General features: G+C 45.7%; 1 protein-coding gene across 1 annotated transcript; it reads left to right on the forward strand.

The window, feature by feature from the left end:
• The first annotated feature begins 1768 nt into the window (after nucleotides 1-1768).
• On the forward strand, nucleotides 1769-4829 carry AVPR1A (arginine vasopressin receptor 1A). The gene is made up of 2 exons (XM_086472321.1): nucleotides 1769-2789; nucleotides 4546-4829. Exons 1-2 carry the CDS (start codon nucleotides 1769-1771, stop codon nucleotides 4827-4829), a joined length of 1305 nt encoding a protein of 434 aa, XP_086328447.1.
• The last annotated feature ends 12799 nt before the right edge of the window (nucleotides 4830-17628 follow it).

Consider the following 17628-nt stretch of genomic DNA (forward strand, 5'->3'; position numbering starts at 1 on the left):
CAGCAGAAAGCCTGTTAGCAGAGTTCCCTGAGTAACACCGTTCATTTACGCAGCGTTCAGCTCCTGTGAAGCATGTCGGAGAGACAGGCAAGAAACTCTCCTCATGGCAGGGTATGATGCTTCGGATGTGGAAGAGGTCGTGGCAGCTGTGCGGTATTGTGAGATTTGTGATATGTAGCTTTAATTTCTCTGGAACAGAGGTCACCTTTAAAGAAATAACTTACTCTAACTTAGGACAGCCACATTTTTTTGTCTGTATTCCAGGTTTTGGGATATTTTTTTCCCCAGCTTTTTATGGAAAAGCTCATGTCAATTATTTGCAGTGTTGGAGCAGGTGTCCTCCTGGACTGCTGTCACTGAGCCCCAAGCAAAGGAAGTGTAGTGGCGGGCTGGCGTGGGTGCAGGTACCCTCTTACAGCCTAAGAAGTCCAGAAAAGGGCAAAAAGCCTGGGATAAAACCTTGCACAACTCTGGCATGTTCAGAAGCATATTGTCTGCTTGTATTTTAAACTGGAAGACTCTTCTGGAGTCAAAACGTTTTGGAAATGTATTTTTAATTCAAAGAAGTAAGACTTAATCTTTAATGCTTCACCCTTTTTCCTTCTCCCTGTAAAACCAGTATGAAAATACCCACATATTTTTTGCAACTAAATTTAACTGCAATCACATATGAGCAGACCCAGAGAGTTTTATTAAAAACAAAGTAGGATTGGCAGCTAATGTAATATTTCTTTGTTGTAATCTTACGAGTTTTCCTGTGACTGAAGGAAGGAGTTTCTAAACAAAGGGTCAAATCGAGGTTCTCGTGAAATCAGGGTGTAAATCCACAGTCATGACAATGGGAGCAGAATTTTCACCAAGTCCAACTCTACCGAGAGGAAGAAAACTTTTCAGCTTGAACATATTTAAAACAGAGATTTAACTGACCCACTGCCAGGAACTCTCTGGAAAACGAGGAGCTTTTGATTGTACTTGCAGAAACATGTGGTTTAGACCTATACGCTAATGTCTGGATGACTTTTATTGTCCTAGATGAAATCCTGAAACCGTTAAAAACCTTAGGTTTAGTGGGTTGCTTTCAAACTCTGCGCTATTTTTTCTAATCGTTCACTTTGCTGGGGGTTATCCCAGCACGACTGCGAAATGCCGAAGGCCCAGACAGGATGGCTCTTGGAGCCAAACCACCACTTCTTACCCACCAGCCCCTCTGCCTTGGGTAGAAGAGGGCTCGGGGGCGCGTAGACTGGTACCGTCAGACCTCCACCTCCTCTGCGCGGTTACGCAAACATTTTTATTATCAATTCCACTTCTCCGTGCTGCTTTAACCGCCCGTGAGGGAGCTCTCCGGGCGCAACGTCCCGGCCCGGGCAGCTCTTCCCCTGCCCCCCGCCGCCTCCCCGCCCCGCCGGGCTCCGCGCAGGCAAGGGAAGGGGCGGCGGACCCAGTTCCCTCCCGGAGCGGCACTTTTTGGGCGGAGCGGCCCCGGTCCCTCGGCGGGGCGCTCCCCTCCGGGGCCGCGGCGGGACGAGCCTCTCCGCGCCGGCGGGGGCGGGCGGGGCGGCGGCGGCGGCAGCCGGGGGAAGGAGGGGGCTGGCGTCAGGCGCTGGGCAGCCACTGGCACGGGCGCTCCCCCTTCGCCTCGCCTCGCCTCCCGCGGCGGGGGATAAAGGCACCTGGCCCGGCGCTCCGCGCCGCCGGAGCGGGGAGGCGGCGGGCAGCGGGTGGGCGGGGGTCGGGCCGGGCCGGGCCCCGCCGCGCAGCCCCCTCCATGCGCCTCGCCGGCGGCGCCGGCTCCCCCCGGGCGGCGCCCTCCCCCGGGAACGGCAGCCGGTGGCGGGCGGCGGAGCCCGGCGGCGGCAGCGGCAGCAGCAGCAGCAGCCCCAGCCCCGAGGCGTGGTCGGGGTCGCCCAACGGCAGCCTGGGCGGCTGGGACCCCTTCGGGCGGGACGAGGAGCTGGCGAAGCTGGAGATCGCCGTGCTGGCCGTCACCTTCGCCGTGGCGGTGGTGGGCAACGGCAGCGTGCTGCTGGCCCTGAGGCGGACGCCGCGCAAGGCGTCCCGCATGCACCTCTTCATCCGCCACCTCAGCCTGGCCGACCTGGTGGTGGCCTTCTTCCAGGTGCTGCCCCAGCTCTGCTGGGAGGTGACCCACCGCTTCCACGGCCCCGACGGGCTCTGCCGCGTCGTCAAGCACCTGCAGGTCTTCGGCATGTTCGCCTCGGCGTACATGCTGGTGGCCATGACCGCCGACCGCTACATCGCCGTCTGCCACCCGCTGAAGACGCTGCAGCAGCCCACCAAGCGCTCCTACGGGATGATCGCGGCGGCCTGGGCGCTCAGCCTGCTGCTCAGCACCCCGCAGTACTTCATCTTCTCCCTCAGCGAGGTGGAGCGCGGCTCGCAGGTCTACGACTGCTGGGCGCACTTCATCATGCCCTGGGGGCCCCGCGCCTACATCACCTGGATCACGGGCGGCATCTTCGTCGCGCCCGTCCTCATCCTCGCCACCTGCTACGGCTTCATCTGCTACCGCATCTGGCGCAACGTCCGGGTCAAGACCCGCCCGGGGGAGGCGGCGGGCGGCGGGCGGCGGGCGGGCGGCGGCGGCGGCGGCCCGCGGCGGGGGCTGCTGCTCGCCCCCTGTGTCAGCAGCGTCAAGACCATCTCCCGCGCCAAGATCCGCACCGTCAAGATGACCTTCGTCATCGTCTCGGCGTACGTCGTCTGCTGGGCGCCCTTCTTCACCATCCAGATGTGGTCCGTCTGGGACCAGCGCTTCCCCTGGGTCGGTAGGTGACGGGCAGGCCCCGGCGGGCACCGGCAGGGCTCCCCGCCGCTTCCTCCCCGGCCGCGCTGGCGCATCCTTGGGGTCCTCCGGGGGCGCCCCCGGGGCGGTGCGCGGTCCTGAGCCGAGCGCAGGGGAGACGGGGCGCGGAAGCTGAACGCCCTCCGCCCCGCAGGCACCTTCCAGCCGGCGATGGGGGCAAGCCCTCGGGGCCGTCCCGCCGGCACCGCTCGCACTCCCGGCCGGGGCGGCCCCGGGGGGCTGCGGCGCGGAGGCGGCGGGGCTGGGCGGCCCCGGCCCCGGGAGCAGCCGGAGCGGAGCGGGGCGGCCGCTGGCGGCGCCGGGGCCCCCGGGGAGGAGCAGCGGCCCCCGCGTTCGCAGCCGGAGCACAGTTAGCGGGTGGGAACCGAAAGACTGGCTGCGGTAATGGGAACCGGCACCGTTTTCTTCCGTTTGAAGCTGCCTATTAATAAAACTTTAGAAACGCTTTGTGTTGTTATTAAGCATACACACATGTGTGTCACGAGGAATTATATGCGCAGGGAACTTACTAAGCCTTCTTTCCTGTAACTGCCCTGCGTGTGCATTCCCTGCTGTCTAGTAGTGGGGTTGAGCACACCCTGAGGCCTTCCTCTCGCCAGGGCAGTCACCTCTGAGTAGCTCCTTTAGTCAGCCACCATCCTCATGAAACAGTGGCAATTTAGTGTTTTGGAGATACCTGTCCCGCTGTTAAATTGTCTGAAAATAATTGCTGACTTTATTACGTAGAGAATGGCAGGCAACACAGTGACATACACTCTGTTTCTCATAATGAGAAAGCAGCAAATCAAAATGTTGGAATTCATAATTTCTTGGGGTTTTTTAGCAGCCCCAAATTACCACTTATTGTAGCGAGAGCATTGATTGCCCCTAATATGGGACTAAAGTCAATCCTAAAATGCAGGTCTCCACAGAGAAATAAAGGCTTGCAGTAGACAAATGGCGATTTGTTTTGGTTTGTTTTGGTTTTATTTCAAAAGAACTACAAACCTAATTGAACAGATGGGTATTTGGTAGGTTTGTTTGAAGAGATTCTTTAAATCTATGGAACTGGCTAACACAGCAATTGTACTTCTTTGGAGATTCAATATTTGCACAGGAAGGTCACTAATAATTGATTAGACTAAATATATATGGAGAGTATTTGATAATTTAACTAGTTATTGAAAGTAGGAGACCATAACTGTTTTATGGCATGGGCTAACTTCCATTTTTCCCTTAAGTAAAATTTGTTCGGTCCAGATTTGATTCACAAGCCAGTAGTTACTTAAGCATTCAACACTTTTCAGCATGCAAATGTGTACAGCAAAATTCAGTATTCTGAAAGTGGTGGGAGTTTTGCCATTGCCTCCCAGGGTAACCAATTTTTAAAACAAAAGTCTGAATAAAAACTGTTCAGTATTTAAAGCATGAGCTTATCAACACATGGATAAACAGCAGTAGAAACGGGACTAAAGCGTTGTTTTGGATGGATTGCCCCACAGCTTCCTCTATCACAGCTTTTTGAAATCTGTTCAGACAAATTCCCATTGACTTCAATGGCAGCCTTACATAAATAAGAACTTGCCTGATTATGTCCTCATTATTCATTTCAAATGCTGCTGCTCAACTTTTAGGACTAGAATTATTCAGGAAAATAAATGCAACAGTTAACAAAGCAATTGACTGGGTGGTGTAAATGTTCTTTTCATGATTAAACCACTTTCTTCCCCTCTCCCCAGATTCTGAAAACACTGCGACTACCGTCACGGCTCTGTTGGCCAGTCTGAACAGTTGCTGTAACCCATGGATCTACATGTTCTTCAGCGGGCACCTCCTGCAAGACTGCATACAGAGCTTCCCTTGCTGCCAAAAAATAAAGCAAACGCTGAGTAAAGAAGATTCAAACAGCAACAGCAGGCGACAGACTTCTTTTACCAACAACAGGAGCCCAACCCACAGCCTGAACACCTGGAGAGAGTCGCCCCACTCCAAATCGACCAGCTTCATCCCCATTCCAACCTGAGATGGGCGCCGGGGCAGGCAGGGCTTGCAGCCCCGTAACAGCGCTTGGCAAGGTCACGGCATAGCACTTTATGCTGGTCAAAGGGACCAGTCATGGTAACAAGGAGTGACTAAGATGGCCATAAGACAAATTGTGCCACATTGCTCAATAAGCTATCCTGCAGCGTGTAGATTATTTTCTGAAAGGTGTTTAGGACTTGGGCAACTGATCAGGAAGGCGTGACAACAATAGAGCAATTATTTTTCTAAACAGAATTTATTATTTTGATTTTTTTTGTTGTTGTTTCTAAAATCCTAAGTGCATTGTTTGCTTGTTGTTCAAAGCAGTAAAAACAGCGGAGTTGGTATGGGTTGGGGTAACTCCACTGTTTAGTGTTAATGCCTAAAACTTCTCATGATTATTCAGTGAAGTCCCAGTGAAAGAAGGTGGTATGAGCAAGATCACAATTTAGTCTTAAACACAAAAAGAAAAGAGTTGGGAGAAAGTCCCGACTGTCCAGATAAGCAACATGGTTAGACAGGATCTGAGTTATCGGGAATTTAATTGATCATATTGCTTTATCTTGTAGTGGTCTAGCAATCCTCAATTAATGAAATTTAACAGCCCTTGTGAAGGCAAATCCTTCAGTGCTGTCGACGTCTGTATGTGTATTGTGGGGTTTCATTTTTAGGGTGACATTTCCTCTTCCCTTCATGTTGATGTAAGTTATACAGCATATTTTTTTTGTGTTGTTGCACCTAACTTGATTTTTTAAAACTAATAAAAAAATTGATAAGTAAGTATGATAAGCTGTGACTAGCTCAGCACTGTTACAAACAGGTACACCAAAAAAACCTCATCATGACTACTAGAACCACTTGCTTTATGGGTAAGAATTGCATCATTTCTTTTTTATTCACTAAGACAGCTAGGATCAAGCCACATTTGATTGTCAAGAGAGTGTGGCATTTGGTAAGAGGTGTAGAATCAGTATATTCTGAGACACAGATTTGAGAATCAAACTTACAAGTCTTCTGGGAACATAAAAGAATTGTCAAAGTTGTTGGGTTTTGGTGGGGTTTTTTTTCAGATCATGACAATATAGTCTTTGAAATTGGCAGTAAACTGCAGTAAAAAGTCATCACAACACAGTTTCTCATTATAAGGCATTCAAGGTGTGCTTGTTTTCACTACAATGCATGCCAAGTCAAATGTAGTTCCTACAGCTCTTAAATAATCCTGTTACATCTTTCTGTAGAATCTGTCTCTTACCTGGAGATTGAGTTCTGAGGCTCCTTGAATAAATTTTGCTGTGGTTTTAGAGTCCTGAGGATCTCTGTGAGAAGTACAGCTACCTGTCTGCTCCATTTTCCTGAGCTCTCTGGGTCCTGAAATCCAGGCGTTCCCCTGGCACTGCGCAGGACATCTGATACAGTCCCAGCTGGCTCGCTAGAGCAGTGGGACGTGCATGGCTGCATAATGTGCATGCTTATGTTTGCAAGGATGACCCTCTGCAGCAGGTTTCTCTCTTTCCCACCAAACCAGACAAACAAGATTGCTTTTTTAATTGATGGAGGAGAGAAAAAATTGGGGCTGCAACTGTGGCTTTCACTGAGGACGGTGCCGGCCCCATGCCTGTCGTCATGATGGCAGCAGAAAATAGAGCTAGATGCAGGATAAGATTGTATTCAACCTGTTGTCCACTCCAGAAGCTCCCAGACGTATCACTGACTATTCCAGGCAAAGAACAGGGAAGATTATAGCTAAAAAAAAGAAAATCAAAAATTGAAATTTTGTTATCACTAAAGAAAATCTTAGCCCTTCTCTCTACATTTCTTGTTATCATTTTCTGCTCTTCGGGAGAGCCATCTGGTCTAATGTTTTGTTGTTGTTGTTCAAAACACTAGAACCCACAGGACAGTATGGTGGAATGGCTTGTATTTAACAGACTGCCTTTTTGACCACCTTTACTACACAGATGTGACTACAGCTCTCACCAGTTCTGGGTGAAGGTTTGTGAACCTGAAGTTATATTTTAGTCAAAAAAAATGCATGCAGTGGCGTTGGGTATGTGTGTATTTGTGCACATTGTATGTAGTGCATATATTTTGCAAGTAGGTAGTTCACAGTTACTGCAATTGCAAATGTTTCAAGTTAAGTATGCTATCCTTTGAGTAGTTTTCTATTTGTGTTACTACTTTCTTTGTACATAAAATATATATTTAAAAGCAATTCATTGTACTAACAGAATTTTCATGTTTGCAGAACTGAATTATTTTTATATTACACTTTATATTCAAACAGAGAAGACGATGAGAAAACGAATGTAGAGTAACGATGATAAAACTAAGCTGCGTAATGACCAATATATATAAAAAAGTAAACAGGTTCGAAACTGTAATTTTCAGTTTCTTTCAAATATGTTACAAAATCTCAGCTTACACTTGGGGCTCGTCAGCATAAATGTACCCTGTGAGTGTTCTACAGTTTCTGTAATTAAATTGACAACGCTGTTTAGCAGTATTTGGATTCCAGGCATTTTTTGTAAATACTGAGCTTCGTTTTTTCACATAATTGTGACATTGGAAGATACAGCCCATATTTTTTAATTGTTCATCTGTGGAAATGTGTTGGGATTTTTTAACAGCTGCTTTGGGTTATCACGAGGGCACCATAATGAAAACAGAAGGAAACAAGAAATTGTGAAACCATTGCACATTTAAAACATGGAAACATGCTCTAATAAACCTGTATGTTTGATGAGAAGCGTTTTGTTTCTTCTGCTTGACTAGATTTTGCAGGGCCAGAAACTTGTTTGGTAATGCTCCATATATTTTACAAAATGTAAAATTTCTTCATTTATTTTAATGAGTTGTTTCCATGAAAAGCTTTAAGGAGTGAACAAAACTGAAATGGTTTTCTCTTACACATGGTGCATGAAGGACACGTACAAAGAAGGACTGTGCAGTCAGCTTTCCACTATATGCCACTAGTATTGTTAAAACATGTAACATAGCACTTAAGTTCTAGAGGGGTTATTTTGATATTATTGGTTTTGGTTTGGGGAACAAAATATTCAGCTTCTAATGTAGAACACAATCAAATGGATGAGCCTACACTCTGTTGTTTGTGCTGGTGTTACTAGAATTGCAGCATTTTAAAGACAATTAGATGGCAGAATTGGAGCACAAGATGATACAGTAGATGGAAAGGATTTTGTTCTTTTAAATCAGAAACATAAGTTGCAGAAAATATTTTTTTTTCATTGTTTTCTTTTAAATTTGTAGGTAAACATATTTTTGGCTCAGAAAAAAAGGTGGGTTTTTTTCTGTATTACCACCAAAGTCTACAAGAAGACACAAGTTCATGTGTGCCCAGTGCTGCAAAAACAAAGGTTTTGCCTTTGACAAATCTTATGGCTAGTTCCAAATTGAAGTACCTTATTAAAGTGCACGTGCACGCGTGCTCCTTTCCAGTTCTTGCATATGGGAACCAGGGCAGAAGAAGGAAAGGAGCTGCAGAGGTGGATGTCATCCCGGGACATGCACCCGTACCCCAGCTTTGGGAAGTGAACCCAGATCTTACAGTAGAACTATTACTGAAATACAGTTACTTGCTGTGTAGGGGAAGCTCTTACAGAGTTATCCTAGACTGAGTTCCCCACCTACCAAAAGGAATAATAAGACAGACATAATTAAATAAATAATTAAATACAATGTCCTCTTCTAAAAAGTGTCTGCGTGAGTTTTGGTGGTACAGTCCCTTCTGTACAGGATGGGACTTCTACAGTCCCTTCCCCATGTGAAAGACTGGGGAGGCAGAAAGGAGTTAAGTATGCTTAAACACTAGTTTGGAGCTTTAGTTACTGTTACAAGATAGTTTTCTGTGTTTTTCTTTAGGAATGGGCTTTACTGGGAAATGTAGCACTTGGCACTTGGGTAAAGGAATTACAGGTTACATAAATGAATGGGTTTCAAGGTCCAGGAACAGATCACAGCTGCCCCACAGGGAGCAGTCCCAACTGGTTCAGGTAACAGTTCCTCAGACGAGAGTAGGTCCAGCTAGTCTTGAAAAGGCAAGGTACTGGTCGAAGGTAATGTAAGTCATGCAGAGTGGTTTGTGCAAGTATGTAAAAAGCAGGCAAACAACAATCACGACTAGTCCCTGCTGAGCTTCGTTAGAGCCAGCCAGCATGGGTCTGCCTCTCCCAGGGCTAGTCCTGGATCGGTATTGTGCTAATGGATTAACACTGTGTCACTGTTTTGGTACAACTGCTCAGTAATTTGCCATGTCTTAATATAAACTTGCTTGGAGTAACAGTTTACATGCAAATTAGCCTTAGGTCTTCATAAGGACATTTTTAGCTGAATTCCTGACACAGTCCATTGGGTTACTCAGTTTCTGAAAAGCAAGGCTGTGAGGCGGCGTGAAGCTCTCTTTCCATTGGGGAGACCAGCAAGTCCCTCTAGTTCCAGGTGGACCGAGATGTTGTGGGTACAGGTGGACTTTCTTCTACTCAGAGAAGAATCTTTTGCACATTTCCAATATTTTGTACAATTCCAGCCCATTGCCCATTTCCAGTATTTCTTTTCAGGGTGGGTGGGAGGGGAGGATTAGGGATGTTGCACTTTCTTAGCGCTCTGTAAGTAAAAGATGGTTTTCAGAAAAAAAAATATCAGGATCAGTAGAAGGACACCTACAAATTTCCTGCCTCTACGTTGGCTTAGGTTTTTTCCTTTTGCTGATGAAGTAAATGCAAGAGTGCTTTCCCTTCCATTTCATGCCAAATTAAGTCATTCCCAAGAACAGCTTTGAACGCTGTGGTTCATTTTCAATTTCTGTAAGGTGGTAACATTGCTAACAACTGCATAAGCAGGAATTAAGATTTGATGCTCTCTGAATGCAGAAATAAGGACTACCATTTCATGACTGTTTATTGTTCAATCAGTTGTGCTCCAGCTCTGCCACAGGACAAAGTGCTATTGAAATTTCAGTACTCCTTCCATGGCAGTATTTTATATGCTTAGGACTATAACGTTTTGGTTTTTCCTGCTCAAATGTGGTAGGCCTGTGAGACCTGCTTAGCCAGATTTATGAGCTTTATTTTTGCCACTGGTCAAAAAATACAGCCTAACCAGAACTGGAGAAAAAGAACACCCACGGTTTGGATCCCATTTTTGACTTATGAGTGGCTTATTAGGATATGTTTCTTCTGTGTTGTGCCATTTGACATGAATCTTTCCAGGCTGTGGCCCTTGAACCAAGGAGTTCTCAGTCTAACTCAAAAAAAAAAACCCAAACAACAACCCAGTCACTGAGCCTTAGAACCGGGCTAGGAAAGGTTACTCCTGTAGGGCATGAATATCCTGGGCAGTGACATCATATGGACAAAAGTTTACCGCAGAAGCCATCCTACCATTGCTGTTCCTCTTTGTGTTCGCCTCTTTCAATCCTCTCTAGCCCAGCTGGGAGGCGCAGGTAGGGAGCCAAAACGTGACAAAACTGGCATTACAAACTACTTGGCTGTCCAGGGCACAAAGCCCATTCTGGAAGACAAGGAATAGGTAACCAGTGGCTGCCCCAGCCTCTTACACCACTACTGCTGTGATTGCTCCTGCCATAATCTCCCCCGTCCCTGGTAATGACGGCTGCAGCAAGAATGGGAACAAGGACCACAGGAGCAGCAGCAGACAGGGTTGTCATTAAAACACATTAATTTTAAACTCCTTTTGGAGGGAGGAATGTGGATCCTATCAATTAAAAAAACCACAGTGAATATTGGCAGAGAGATGAATTGATGACTCAGAGAGCAAATAAACACGTCTTAGACCAAAGATGATTTGAAAGTATCAAGATGCTTTCCATTTTGCAATTGTAAGGTATATTTAATAATTTTAGAAAAGGAGCCCCTTGTCTCCTGGAACTGTAACTACATGAAGTTCCTTACAAATCTAGTAAGTATCACTGCTGAGATGGCTAGCTACAAGGCTATGTCTAAAAAAGGACAACAGTCTGTTCAAGTTAAGAATTCAACATGTGACTTGTAGGGTCTTGGCCCCCACAATACAGACACGTCCTGTGGGAAATATGGGCAGCCACAGAGCTTTCAGGGAGGAGAAAGGAAGAAGCCTAAATACAAATGCCCTTTTTGGAAAGAGGTGATAAAGTCAGACTGAAAGTCATAATATATGCCTGAATCTTCAAGGTAAAAGGCAACAGACTTCCTAGTATTTTAGAAAGACGTCTTTTGATTGAAGATGTTGTAGAAGTGGAGCAGTGGATGAAGAACCTGAAGGAGTAGGAGGCATTTAGTGTAACATTATCAAAAGGAGAAACTTGCTTAGGCGTTGCTCAAAAGTTTTTCCAAGTAAAAATAACAACTGTACAAAATAGTGGCAGAAGTAAAAAAAAAAAAAAAAGGATAACAAATGCTCTCTCCTGGCTCACTGTAAAGCAAGCAGAGTTATGCAGTAGACATCTGCAAACCAGGGTAGGCACAGACAAATGCATCCTCTGAAATACTGCAGATGTTGGTCACCTCAGAGGAAACAACCGATAATGATTCACTCTATTGTTGGCTGAGATCAGAAAAACAAGGAAATCAAATCATCAGACTAATTTGCCATGCACTTAATCTGAGTAATTCTCTTCCAGAGAAGGAGCAAACGTTATTAAAAAGCCACCATAATGTTTTCTAAACGTGAGACATTTCAGTGTTTCCATGGGAGCAGAGGGCTTCCAGGTATTACATGAAACACTAGAGCTAAGTGTTGGGTTCAGTAAGACACCCAGGCATTCATGTGGATTTCAGTCCTTCTGGAGTTATACCCAGTACTCCAAACACTGTGAAGGCAGTCAGGGCAATAAAGAATTATATGCAGTAAACAATAAACAAAAGTAAAAGATACATTTGTGTATCTATATGTAATCTCTTTCTCAGACCAAATCATACTTGTCTTTTTCAAAAGAAATGAGTAGGGACTTGATTATGTATCTCTGATAATCCAGTTCACCATGAAGCTGATGTTCAGAGGCTCAAGAATCCTGATTTCTGATATATGGTTACAGATGTTCTTTATTAAATCAATAGGTTTGAAGCTTGTCAGTTAGCAACGTGTTATTAAATTGAATAGAAGCTGGGAAAATGAGGAGAGAGCTCTGGCTTTGGTTTGTTTTTGGTTTTGTTTTTGTTTTTTTTCCATCTGTTATGGCAATTCCCCTGAAAAGCTGTATTTTAAATGTGCTGTACTGGAGATGAGATGATCCAAAGCACCATGAAGAATCCCAGCTTGACTTGCTCTTTCAATACAAGATTTGTATTAACTGTCTCACAGAGATGACAGTATGAGGCATAGTAGACAACAGATTCCCATTTCTTCCCAAATTTATGACTCAAGTGCCTCAATATAGGCATTCAAAGCTGGAGGACACAAAGGTGGAATTCATCTGTACAAATGTACCTACAGTGCAGGTGTGTTCATCTGAGGAAGTCATTATTTTTGTAACAAGGAAGAGCTAGTCTTTTGAGTCCAGGGAGTCATCGTAAGGAGGATGTCAACATCTGATCAGAAGAACCCTTATGCCCATAGATCTATAGAGCAGAAAACTATTCAGATTGTAATGGCAGGTAGACAACTAGCTCAAATTGGTACACCTGTACTGCAGATAGCTGTCTACAAGTGTTAATGGTTTTCTTGTCAGATCTCAGTACAGACCTCCATGTTGCTAGTTCAGGATTTTACTTTATTCCAGGGCAACTACAAAACACTACCATCTAATAGCATCATATTAATTTGAATGGAGCTGAAGATGCTGTCCCAATAGTTAACAAAGGGTGTCTCATATTCCAAAGGTTCTGCCAGCTGGGTGCCTTTGTTAGTCATGTCACAAGAAAGACCAAAACCAAAACGAGCCTAAAGATCAATTTACCTCCTCACAGCCAGGTGACATCTCTGGCCTTACAAAGAGGGGATGATCTCTACATCTGATCTCTCCATGTTTCCCATCTGTGCATGCTGAACCTTTTCAGGTTTCATCTCCTTTGTTCTTAAAGGTGGATTTGTGAGAAAATCCTTAATTAGGCAGAACTCTCGAGATACCCAGATAATACAATCTTAAGGGTCATTGTACAACACAGAAAGTTGTATCTTATTACACAGAGAATTAGGACTGGAGAAAAAACTTCAGGATGATATCTAAAATTCTTGGTAATATTGTGTGGAGAAAAAAAACAATATTAAGGAAAGCAAGCATGGCATTTGAAGTATCTCTTCCACATACAGCACGTGAAGCCCTGCTTTCCTAAGAAACTGCACAGCTATGAAAACTTTGAGAATACGATCAGTGTAAAATGATCTGCACCTGATGCCATCAATGACTGTTTTCAACATGAGCAGAAGCACCGTAAGAAAAAAAGGAAGCAATGATTCTGATCAACAACTTTCCCTCCCAAGTGTTTAAATGAAAAGTGAAAGCATGTAGTCGTTTAATGGAAAAAACAGATTTGACCTCTTTGATCAAAAGTATCCTTTTTCCACAGAAGATGTCAGGTTCATGTAAAATAAAGAAACAAACTCTGTGTGCCTCCAAGTCCATTTTACCCTGTGGTCTGTGTGGGGAGGCCAGGGGCATCTCTGGCTTCCCGATTGCATTTCCTCAGTGTAGGGAAAAAGTGGAGCATGAACCAACCTTCCCAGGAGCCTCCTCAGCACACTCCAGCTCCTGCTGGGAAGACACTGTGGTTTGACAGTATTAACTCTGCACGTGCCGACATGATTGAGTTCCTGAGTGTATCTTTCCATTACTATTTTGATACCCTCCTGAAGGCAAGGATACAAGGAAGTGCAAAGACTCACTGGGACACTTGTTGGCTGCAGAGCACAGGACCCACACTTTCCTACACTCTTCCAACTCCAGGTTAGCAGGCTCTGGGAAACCTGGCAGGCTGTCTTCCCACCCTGGGAGTATGCTGGAGTACCTTCAAGCGAGGTCTTCCTGACCACCAATGTAGATACCCATCTCCCTTGCCTCTGTGTGGGCCTGGAGGGAACTCGGGTCTTTTTTGGGAGACAAGTAATTTTCCACACACTGCTATCTGGGATGGGAACATTTCCAAAAACCAGGGCTGAACTTTCTCAACAATGGGAAGCCAGATCATGGAGGGTTAGGTGTATAAAGCAGAAAAATGTCTTGAAGACAAGATGAGAACTAAAAGGGGTTTCTTTCTGGTCTTTTTTTTTTTTTTTAATAACACGTGTGGTACCGGAGACTCCTTTCAGTGAGCTTGTTAGAAGGAGCTGGGAAATACAGCTGCAGTAGGCCTGTCTCTTTATGTCTGGTATTTTATGGGAGAATAACAATTTTTCTGGTTCAAAACATAGCACTAACACATCTCAGTCTTGATGAGCTCTGTGCTTGACCTGGCATTTTGATGGTACCACCAGTTTATTACATTAAGAGCTGACTAAAAATGAGTCAATATATCTACACATATTTGACTTTAACCTTCTTTTACCAGCTCTAACCATGACACTTTCAATATAAGATTTTAAAGCATCATTTTCTGACGATAAATGTTTATCACAGAATAATTTGTTAAGACAACAATGTAAATGATTTATTTATTAATATTCTCCTTTAGTGTTAAATGATTTATGATTAACTACATCTTAGTGGTCTGGTTGCTTTTTCCTTTATTTAGATCTCTTCAAGTTGTTCTGGGAGTATAGTTTCCAGCAAGTTTGGAAATGTTCCTCTAACAAAAATGCAAGATAAAATAGCTGGTGTTTTAGCTGGTACAAATCCTCAAGCTCAGATGCCTGCTTTCATTTCAGTGAAAAAGCCAGAGCAAACCAACATATCACTAATTAGCAGAAACACTGATGATAACATATGCCAAACATTTGTATTAATCGGTCATAAAATATAAATATTTTAAAATGCACTTTCTTCAGACTCTGTGATTTATAGGTGTTACATGACAGAAAGATGGTACTAATTTTTCAAAATTGGATTAATCTGAAATGGAGAGCATTTGAACCTATTCGTTTTTTTGTCTTTTTATTAATCTTCTTAACTTGAAGTTCTTTGTGTCTTGCAATCTCGTACTAAGCGTGACAGAATGCTTCCATCATATTACAAAAATATTTTCCAAGCATAATACAGTGATCTTTATGCTTATCTGTCCTGTAAATTACAGAATCCTGTGCGTATTGGAGACACCAATTTTAAGAATCAAGCTATGCAAACATGCCTTCAATTAATTTACCTTTGATCTTTTGTGAAATTATGTCATCAGAAAAAATTAATCTTTTCATTTCAGCACTTTTCAGTGAAAGCATTTGCACAAAGAAGGAAGCTCACTCACGAGACAGACCCAGCTCTGCCGTCTCTAGTAGGCAGCCTTGTCTGCCTTCACTGCATGTCTCAATGTTCTGTGCAATGAAGCAACAGTGATGAAGGGATAAGAAATCACAAACACTCTTTGTCACAAAAGGAAATCACTGCAGTTCTGTTGCTTTAATAGTGGGAGAAGAAACATGTGAGACAGAAATAACACCAGCTCTGACACGACCCCAAGGACTAGAGAAGGCCAGCACCCAGCTCCTCCCTGCAGTAGGCTGTGTTCAGAGATCCAGCCCTAGTGCTCCTGGCTTCTCAGTCTATGCTATTTTGGTTTCAGGCAACTTGTGTACCTCTGGAGAGCAATACTAACACACTAAAGCCATGGCTTTACGTAGTAGCACCTTAGGCTCCCAGGATGGGCATCTGCCACATCTCTGGGCAGGGCACCCCAGCGCAGTTTGTAGTAGGTGCTCCTCTGCTGGGACTGTGGCAATCCTGAGACAAGGTTGGTTTTATCCTCTCTGCAACCACCATTTCAAGGATGGTGAGCTGCTACAGGAGCACCCTGTGGCTTCTCTGCCAGAAGAAACAAACCCACTCCCTCAGCCTCTCCTCACACCACTGAGTACCTTGGCAGCCTACCTGCCACCAGACCCTCTCTAGTTCCTCCACATCCCTCTTCTGCAGAGGGACCAAATGGATCACCATGCCAGCTGTGGCTCTACCTGCAGCTTGATCTGCAGATCGCTTTTCCTAGCACAGCTCAGTTCCCAATTTCTGCTTGTTCCCAGTCAGAGTGTGCTGTTGGCTCTGGCATTCCCTGTATGCAGAGGTCCTTTGAGCAGGGCTGAACCACCCCAGGCAGCATTCTGCACCTCTCCCTCTTGAACTAGCCTTCTCCCTTCTAGGGTCATGGCAGATCTCTTCCCCAGCAGTTTTAGGTAGCCATGATGACATTTCCTAGACACTGGAGCACAGTCACACGGCCCACAACCAAAAGTGGCTTCATCAACACTACTTTCCCACCAAAGGGCCTTTGCTCCACAGTGACACTGGGGCACAACCCAACATGGCAACGGGGCTGAAACAGGGCTTCCTCAGCCCACCTCTCTCCTGTCCCCCGTGTTGGGACATCTGTGTTCTCCCACAGCGTTGTCACCTGTCCTGCTTGGAGGCAGGGGGAAAGGTAAAGGGGTGCTCATCCTCACAGAGGCACCCAGGGCCGTGTTATAGCTTGGGGTGATGGGACAAGAAGTGTGGGGAAGGTTGTCTCATGCAGACATTCACCACGAAAGTGCTGTTCCTCGGTTCTGTTTCTACTTGCTGCCTTCAGCATTTGCAGGTCAGAGTATAAGTAATGAGGTTGCTGGGGGTACTAGGAAAGACCAGAGATTTTGCAAGCATGTGATCTGCTTTTCTGGCTTCCTCTGTGTCAGGAAAAAAAAAAAACAGACCAGGTATCTCTCTGCAGCCATAAGTCCTGAGGCATGGTGAAGTTCATACACATAAATCTGCTTTTCTTCCAAAACATCCAGCACACCTCTGGTCCCTGACTCTTGCTAACCCCTGAGTTCTTACTGGGGTTGCCACAGACCACAGCTGTGTCAAGGTCAATGGCACCGATTTCCCAGCACAGGTAACAGTGTGTCTGTGTTAGTGTCCCGGCACAAGTTGGCTGACAAGAACAGACAGGGTATATCTGCAGACCTGCTTGTCTCCTATCCTCCTTGGATGCAGCTGGTCTGTGCCACAGCACTGGCACTGGGATGGGAGCTCCATACCTGCCAGTCTCTCTGCCTGCAGGCAGAGTGTACGGGGGAGCTGTTGGGATACCCCAGCACCTCCTGCCTTCTGTGGGGTGTTTGGGTGGCCCTGCTCCTCACCTGTGGCCTCTGTGAGAAGAGCAAAGGTGTTTTGTGCTGGGCAGCCTCTGAAGAATTTTGTCTAAGGCCACAAAGCAAGGACGTGGTACTTCAAAACACATGGCTGATAGGGACATGCCGGGGGTGATGAGCTGAGGTCTGGCTCCCAGAAACAACCCCTGCTGGGCTCCCGCTAGGCTGGGGATGCCCGTGGGTGCTGGTAGCGATGGTGTGGGCATGGGAGCGTGTGTGGGTACCAGCAAGTGGGAAGGAGAGGGACTACACCAATCCAGTGCTCAGCCCAGAGGGATTTCTCAGTGTAGGCTCCCCCCTCGCCCCCGCCCCGCGATGGGGTCTTAAATGTGGATAGCTGGGGCATGTGAAAGAGAGCTGCAGCACTGGGAGGGAAACTAAGTCCTTGCCAGAGATGTGCAGGAAGTTTGTGGTTGTGCTGGAAACTAAAGCAAAGCATCTGCTTCCCAGTACAGTGCTTTAACTGTCAGACAATCTCCTCTCCAGAGAGCTAACCTGTTGGGAGAGAAAATGTCTGAGAAGTTACAAGTAGGCACTGAAGGATATTCTTGATGTTTCTCCCCAGAGGTTGGTAATTCTAT

Source organism: Leptosomus discolor, chromosome 1, assembly GCF_034619465.1.
Source record: "Leptosomus discolor isolate bLepDis1 chromosome 1, bLepDis1.hap2, whole genome shotgun sequence".
Lineage (NCBI taxonomy): Eukaryota > Metazoa > Chordata > Aves > Leptosomiformes > Leptosomidae > Leptosomus > Leptosomus discolor.